Here is an 8,780-nt window from a genome sequence, read left to right as displayed (position 1 = left end):
AGCCCCCCCTTTTTCTCAGTAGATACAATTTTTAAGAGATGATTTAATAGTGACAAAAATGACTTTTCTGTTGCTCATGCAACTTCAGGTAAAAAGCAGTCATGTTGCACTGTGGTGTTCTAAGAAGAGGGTTTTAAGAAAGCTGGGTCATAAGAGAGAGTACAAAAAGAGATTTAGGATATCAATCTGCAGAGTGTCAGCATGTCCCAGAGGTAGTAATTTCTCATTTATTTCACTGTTTTTTCTTGTGCCTTAGAAATAATGCCCCTTTTGAGGGTTTATTTACAATGCAAGGATGTCTTCATATGTTAAGTAATTTTTATATAAAATGCAAGATTGGACACTGAGAAATTACATATCTTTTTTGTATGGTTCTGTATACATCATAGCTGTGGATTCAAATTCTCAGACTTTGCAACCAATAACATTGGAATTGAGAAGACGGAAAATATCAAAAGGAAGTGATATCCCATTAAAACGTCCTCGACTTGATAAAAATTCATGTGAGTCTCCAGTTTGTGTATGTGTGGCTAGAATTGGGCATTATTTGGGTCAGCCTCCTGTCTTCTATGCCTTATAGGCTCTAATGATTGTTCCTGTGCTGCATGGTAACATACACCTGTAATCCCTCTGACTCAGAAGTCTGAAGCAGGAGAATTGCAAGTTCATGGCCAGTCTGGGCAACTTAGCAAGTCTCTAAGCAACATAAACTCTGTCTCAAAATAAAATATAAAAAGAGCTGGGGATATAGCTTAGTGGTAAAGCATCCTTGGATTCATTCCCCTTACACTTCCCCCCTAAAAAGATTGTCCTTGATTGCATGAATTAATGTGAATGGGCTGTAGTTGAAACTGGAGTTTTTGCTTAGAAGAAACACAAAATTGTATTAGTGTTGGGTTCAGTGGTGTCATATCCATTTCAATAAACTACATTTGATTTGGATTCCTTTAGAAATTTAAAGGCATAGGAAGGTATGGACTTTATTCCCTAAGTGAAACTTTTTAAAATACTATTTATTGGTAAGAAAAATACCTTGTTAAAGAATTTGTGATGCCTCTAAATAAAACTCTATTGCCTAGCATGTGAAGCCCTGGGTTTAAATTCTCAGTAACCTGCCACTCAAACAAATAAACAAAACTTAATTGACTTTGGATGTTAACATTATAGACTTTCATTTGGGAAGCTCCAAAATAGAACTTAATTGACAAGACTGGGACATGATTTGGCACATATTTTCAGACGCTCAATTCTTTTTTTTTTTTTTCAATTTTTGTTTTTTAGTTATCAAAGGGCTTTTTATTTATTTGTTTGTTTGTTTGTTTATATGTGGTGCTGAGGATCGAACCCGGGGCCTTACACATGCTCTACCACTGAGCAACAACCCCAGCCCCTACACTCTCTTAATTCTTAACAAAATAAAATCTATACTGGCAGAGACTTTGCTTTTGCTTTAAACTATAGGGAAAGGTTAATAATTTAACATTCCAGAAGTTTCTCTTATAATTCTTTACGGAGGCACCTAACCCAGAAATCTGTAGTAACAATTATTTATTCCTGTTGCTCTTTGGATTACAACTCTCTTAATGGTTTATAGCCCAGGAAAAGTCAAAAAACTGTTCCGAAAACGCTGACAAAGACTTGTCCAGGAGACGGTCTTCCAGGCTGTCCACTAACGGGACCCATGAGATCCTAGATCCTAACTTGGTTGTACCAGATTTGGCTGATAAAGTCGATACGGATCCTTCACAAAACAAGTCATCTAGTACCAAGGAACCTGAAGAAGGTGAGTCAGAGACTGTTTTGAAATTGTTTTGCTAACTTGGTGCTTTTCTAGTAAGAACCATCTCTAGCTTCCATAAGTGTTAGGTTGTCTTAAAATCAAATTATTAAATGAGCTGCAGTATTCTCATATGGTTCTTCATTGATTATTCATTCAGTAGAAAAGCTTTCTGGATGCATTTGTGGTTAGTTGTGTTTTTATATTATTTCCTGCTGGGTTGGAATACAGTACTAGAAAAGCCCTGCCTCTGTCTTTTCTGGTGCCATCTCACTCCACGCCTCTGCCTTTTGTTGACATTTCCAGTATTTCTCCTTTCACTGTAGCCTCTTTTTTTGTATGTGTATATGTGTGTTGCTGGGGATTGAACCCAGGGCCTTGTGCATGTGAGGCAAGTATTCTACCAACTGAGCTATGTCCCCAAGCCCCTAGCCTCATTCTTGAAATGGTTACAGCCTTGGCTGTATGTGTGGGGACCTGTGAATGTACTTTTTTTTTTTTTTTTTGGAGATAGGGTCTCACTAAGTTGCTTAGGGCTTCACAAAATTCTGAGGCTGGCTTTGAACTCAAAAAGTCCTGCAGCCTGTCCTCCTGCATCCTCCAGAGCTGCTTGGATTATAGGCATGCACCACTTTTTAAAAAATTTTATTTTATTTTATTTTTTAGATGTCTATGGAGACAATACCTTTATTTTATTTGTTTATTTTTATGTGGTTCTGGGGATTGAACCCAGTGCCTCATGCATTCTAGGCAAGCACTCTACCACTGAGCCACAACCCTAGCCTCCATGCCACTCTTATATGTTATGAGATTAATGGGGTTTCTCCAAGTCCCAGGCTTTCTTAGTCTGTTATAGGACTTTTGGTTTTTAGATTGATTGATTGATGAATATGTGTGTGTGTGTGTGTGTGTGTGTGTGTGTGTGTGTGTGTGTAAAATATATCTCAAGTGCTTTCTTCGTTTTCTTCTAGGTCAGTTGAAATCTCCTTTGGAAGCTGGCTCGGTCTCATCTGCACTAACTTGCCACTCCTTTGGGGATGGATTGGGGGCTGTAGGCCTGGAATTGAATTGCAACTCAATGGGAGAAAACACTATGAAAACAGAACCAACATCGCCCCTTGCTGAGTTACAAGAGATTTCAACTGTGGAAGGTTCATATTTAGAGTTAACTCAATCTTCTTTTTACATATAGTTTTGCTTGTGCTTTGTGAACTAAAACAACAACAACAACAACAAACTTTTCTAATGATGTTTTTATCATTATTTATTAATAATATTTTTATTTTAATGCTCTAACCCTTTCATTACTGATTTTGGTAATCTGTATTCCCTCTCTTCTTGATTAGCATGGCTAGAGATTTGTCAATTTTGTTAATAGTTTCAAAGAACTTTTTTGAGTATAAAAGTAGGATTTATTCAAGCAAGAAGAAAAGAGACAGAATTCCCACAGGACAAGAGAGGGAGTTTCCCAAGAACTAACCTTTTATTTTAATTTTCTCTATTGTTTTTCTTTTAAAAAATTTAATTTCTATTTCGATTTTTGTTTTCTTTCAATCCTTTGCAAACCTTAGCTCAGTGATTTTAGGTTTTGTTCATCCTTTCTAGTAAAGAGTTTTTTTTTTTTTTTAAATATATATTAGTTGTAGATGAACACAATATCTTTATTTATTTGTTTTCATGTGGTGCCGAGGATCGAACCCAGTTCCTCACATATGCAAGGCAAGTACTCTACCACTGAGCTACAACCCCAGCCCAAGAGTTTAAAATTATCAATTTCTCAGGACGTACTATTTAAGCTGCATCCTATAGACTTTTGATATGTTGCCCCTCCCTACTTCCTTCTCCTCTTTTCTTCCCTCCGTCCTTCCTTGTACTCTAGGGATTCTGATATATATCCCTAACTTTTCACAGTTTAGAGTGAATATTGAACTGCTCTATATAGATTTTTGTGTGGTTCTGTTAACTTCCCATTTTGTTCTAGTTCCATGAATTGTATTTACATATGCTATAGAATTCTCAATGCAGTATTATAAGTTTTGCTCTAAAACAGTTATGTCTATGTGTATGTATGTATGACGTATATCTATGTATGTGTATATGTATGTGTGTGTGTGTGTGTGTGTATATATATATATATATATATATATATATATATATTTTTTTTTTTTTTTTGCGGTGGTAGGGCCAGAATTAAACCCAGGAACACTACCATTGAGCTACATCCTCAATTCTTTTTATTTTTAATTTTGAGACAGAATCTTGCCAAGTTGCTGAGGGGTCTCACTAATTTTCTAAGACTCGCTTTGAACTTCTGGTCCTTTTTCCTTGACCTCCCAAATTGTTGGGATTACAAGCATGTGCCACCATGCCCAGCTTTGTCAGATTTTGATATTATTTCATAGGTTATTGAATCTCTACCTACTTTTTGGTTTTTCAAGTCTATCTTGTGTTAGAGGTTGAATAATTATTTCCCTTTATTTTGCAATTCCTTTTCTTCTTTCTAATCTGTTGTTAAGCCCATCCACTGAATATTTTTTTTAACTGCTAGAACTTATATTTTCTTAGATCCAACTTCTCTGCTGAGATTTCCATTGTGTTTATTCATTATGAGCAAAGTTTTAATAGCTGTTTTGAAGTCTTTGTCAAATCTGACACCTAGATTTTCTTGGGGTTAATACCTATCAAATGACTTTTCTTTTGACTATGGGCCATATTTTGCCTTTGTTTATATGCCTGATATTTTGGATTGTATTCTGGTCATGTTGTGGAGTTGGTATTATGTTTGTTCCTCTAAGGAGTACTGAGTTCTTTATTTTTTAAATGGCAGTTAACTTGGTTGAACTCAAAGTCCAAATTCTTTTTCTCTGTAATGGGCAGCAGGTGAAGTCTCTGTTCAGGTCTTTGTTCAACTGTTTGTAACTCTTTATTTTTATTTATTTATTTTTTTAAAAGAAATACGTAACTTTTTTTTTTTAACATTTTATTTATTTAGTTATAGGTGGACATAATGTCTTTATTATACTTTATGTGGTGCTTAGGATCAAACCCAGTGCCTCATGCATGCTAGGCGAGCTCTCTACCTCTGAGCCACAACCCCATCCAGTTTGTAACTCTTTATATTTTTAGAAATGAGAGACATAGGCAAAGTTTATATTGCAGAAGTTGGGGCCACCTGCTTGTGATTTTCTTTTTTCTAATGGATTCTTCCCACCCCTCGAAGAAGTTGTAGCTGCACTGAACTTTGTATTGCTTTTTTAACCTGAAAGTTTCTATGTGAATTGTAGCTACCTGATACTATTGACTGGAGTTTGAATTTGGGCAAAAAGATAAAAAATGGGCAGCTGATCTAGTGCCCTTCCATTATCCCAAATGTCTGACTCCTCTTTTGTTTTTGCCATTCTTTTGGTGTTCCCCAGTGCCTTTTCCAGAGTTTATAATGATTATGTATAGAAGGGTTGTTCCAGTATGAGCTATTCTACCATTAATAAAAGAGAAACCTCCACCTTGTGTTAATACACAGCCTTAGGAACTGTTATACCTTTATATCATGCAGGAATTTTTTTCTCTCACATAGTGATTGTTTTTTATACTGATGGGCATTTGAATGTAATTGATAATGCATACTTTTAATTTTAATAATATTATGTTTGTGGCAAATGGTCAGAACCCAGGATGGTTGAACCTCAAATAAATAACAGTCTTTATCCTAAAAAGGGAAAAGCATATAATCTCCCTTTTTTGTGTATATGTGTACTTTTATTTTAAAAAAATTAATTAGGGACTCTGGCTGTTGCTGTGGCTCAGCAGTAGTGCACTTGCCTAGTATATGTGAGGCACTGGGTTCCATCCTCAGTACTGCAAATGAATATATATATAAAGTAAAGGTCCATTGACAACTAAAAAAATATTTTTAGAAAATTAATTAATTAATCTTCTTGCCTGAGGGATTGAACCCAAGGCCTCCTGTATGCAAGGCAAGTACTCTACCATTGAGCTATCCTGGACCCTTATTTCCTTTTTCTAAAAACAGTTCTATGGCATATACTTGTAATCACAGCAACTTGGGAGGGTGAGGCAGAATGATTTGAGGCCTGCCTTGGCAATTTAGTGAGACCCTGACTCAAAATTAAAAATGAAAAAATCTGGAGAGGTAGCTCAGTGGTAAAGTGCTCCTTCGTTCTGTCCTCAGTACAACAAACACACACACAAAAATGTACAAATAATATATGCTATTGGCAACAAACAGTATAGAGGTACTCAGATTAAAAGTGAAAGATGTCCTCTGTTTTATTCTTGTACTTTGTTCAAGTTTTTTTTCCCCCTGTGCATTTACATAGGAGAGCAAATAAGATTTATTATTATTTTTTTTTTTTTTTTTTTTAATAGTTTTTAGTTGTTGATGGATCTTTATTTTCTTTCTTTTTTATATGCAGTGCTGAGAATCGAACCCAGTGCCTCACACATGCTAGGCAAGCTCTCTACCACTGAACAACAACTGCAGCCCAAGACACTTTTAAGAAAGGATTTTCCTGGATACTGATAGTTGATAAATGATGAACAACATTATTGGTTGATTTTAACCAGCTTCATTGTTTCTAGATCTGTCATAATATTGCAACTCTTTTTCCAAATGGTGTTTAAAGTACATCCTAATTATTGGTGTAGTAATTTTTTCCCAAGAATTCTGTTGGATTGGCAGTTTTAAAAAATATATCAGGGGCTGGGGATGTGGCTCAAGCGGTACTGCGCTCACCTGGCATGCGTGCGGCCCGGGTACGATCCTCAGTACCACATACAAACAAAGATGTTGTGTCCACCAAAAACAAAAATGTAAATAAAATTATTTAAAAAAATATATATCAAATATTAAATAGAGAATATTTTGAAAATTATTGCAAAAAAGGATTTTAGTATGTTTTCTAAGGCTAAATCACAGTTATTCATTGATGTTCTTCACTGAAAAATATAATAATGCTTGAACATAAGATCATCCCATGGTGCATGTTGGCTTAGTATGCTCATCTTTTTCCTTGCACTGGAGATTGAATCCAGGGGTTCACTGAGCCACATCCCCAGTGCCTTCCTGCCCCCCCCCCCCTTTATTTTGGAGATAGGGTCTCACTAAGTTGCTGAGAATGGCCTTGAACTTGTTATCCTTGTTTCTTAGCCTCCTCAGTAACTGGGATGTGCCACTGCATCCAGATATATTCATCTGTTTTGAATCACCAGGAGAAAACAATGGAAGATTCTGCTTAATGTTGATTATTAAATGCAATTTAATTTTTCTTAGGCAAATATTCATTCAGGAAGACCAATTTCTATTTTTTAAAAAATCTTTTTATTAGTTATTGATGGACCTTTATTTATTTATTTGTTTATATGTGGTGCTGAGACTTGAACCCAGGGCTTCACACATGTGAGGCAAGCGCTCTACCACTGAGTCACAACCCCAGCTCTGCATACTTTTTTTTTTTAATTTTTTTTTTAGTTGTAGATGGACACAATACCTTTATTTTATTATTTTATTTATTTATGTGGTGCTGAGGATCGAACCCAGTGCCCCACACGTGCAAGGCAAGCGCGCTACCACCCAGCCCCTGCATACTTGTTTTTAATAAATTTTCACAAGTTGTAGTCTCTGACTTAAGGCAGTTAGACCCCTATTAAAACAACTAATTTTTCTTTTTCCTTCTATAAATTTCAATATATGCAAGGAAAAATTAAAACGAAGCAAAAGAGAGTGAAAAGATCTCCCTTATATAGCCTCACTTATTTATTTATCTCTTCACATATTATGGTACTGAAAATTGAACCCAGGGGTACTCTACCTCTAAGCTACATCCCCAGTTTTTATTTTTTATTTTTTTAATATATATTTTTTATAACTTTATTTTTTTATGTGGTGCTGAGGATCAAATCTAGTGCCTCACCTGTGATAGGCAAGTGCTCTACCACTGAGCTACAGCCTCAGCCTCCCAGTTGTTATTTTGAGACAGGCCCTTGATGAATTGCCCAGATGTCCTTGAACTCATGATCATCCTGCCTCAGCAGTTGTTGGGATTACTAGCATGTGTCATATACCCAGTTATTGCCCTGTTTTCTTGAAGAAAACATGTTACTAGTTGGTGTTTGGTTCCATCCTTTTAGATATAGTCTGTGCATTTAAACCATACATAACACATGGCTTTTTAAAAGAAAAGAATAATGGGATCATATTATTATTATTCAGTGGCTTGCCATTTTCATATACAGTATTTTCCCATGTCAGTTCCTATCTTTTTTCACAGTGACATGATTTATTTCATTATATGGTTGTTCTGTAGTTTATGTAACTAGTCTCTGCTTAAAGTCATTCAAGTTATTTCTAAGTTTTCACTGTTAATTAATTCTCCCTGTTTTAGTTCAGTCTTTTTTTTTCTTTTTTTTGGTACTGGGGCTTGAACTCAGGGGCACTCAACCACTGAGCCCCATCCCCAGCCGTATTTTGAGACAGGGTTTCACTAAGTTGCTTAGTGCCTCTCTTTTGCTGAGCCTGGCTTTGAACTCGCAATCCGACTGCCTTAGCCTCCCCGGCCGCTGGGATTATAGGCATGCGTCACTGCACCAGGCTTCTCCTTGTTTTATAGACAAAGAGCCTGATATGTGGCAAAAAGGAATGACCTAGCCAGAGTTGCACACTTTCCACTGATTGGTAATGCTAAGCCTCTAATTCCTATCTTCTGTCCGTGTGTCTCATTCCATCTGATGGGTGGTATGTACATCAAGTGGAGTTGCTGCCTTTAGAGACTTTACACATGTAATCCCATGAGTGCTTGATGGAGCAGTGTGTACATTCAGACCGGGAGGCAGAGAGGGCAGCTAGGTTTGAAAGGTAGTGCGTGCTGCACATTATGTAGTGTACTTCAGGACAGGCTGGCATCTTCAGAATTCTTTAATTTGAAGGGGAAATGTATTGATTTAGGAGATGAATGATGTTTCTTGTGGAAGAAGAGCTTGGTGGTAA

The 8,780-nt window shown here is 36.3% G+C and overlaps 1 protein-coding gene across 5 annotated transcripts in view; it reads left to right on the top strand.

Moving 5' to 3' along the window:
- Phf20 (PHD finger protein 20) overlaps nucleotides 1–8,780 on the top strand; it is a 100,903-nt gene that overhangs the window by 45,080 nt on the left and 47,043 nt on the right. For 4 of the 5 annotated variants that reach the window (XM_048811035.1, XM_048811033.1, XM_015481132.2 and 1 more), the window contains 3 exons: nucleotides 390–503; nucleotides 1,595–1,783; nucleotides 2,749–2,928. In XM_048811035.1, the coding sequence (XP_048666992.1) occupies nucleotides 390–503; nucleotides 1,595–1,783; nucleotides 2,749–2,928 (483 nt within the window). The remainder of the gene's footprint in view (nucleotides 1–389; nucleotides 504–1,594; nucleotides 1,784–2,748; nucleotides 2,929–8,780) is intronic. The other variant, XM_048811034.1, reaches the window with a different exon arrangement.

Source organism: Marmota marmota, unplaced genomic scaffold (assembly GCF_001458135.2).
Source record: "Marmota marmota marmota unplaced genomic scaffold, marMar, whole genome shotgun sequence".
In the NCBI taxonomy this organism is placed as follows: Eukaryota; Metazoa; Chordata; class Mammalia; order Rodentia; family Sciuridae; genus Marmota; species Marmota marmota.
The sequence above is the reverse complement of the archived record's forward strand: the minus strand, read 5'-3'. Positions and strand labels throughout refer to the sequence as shown.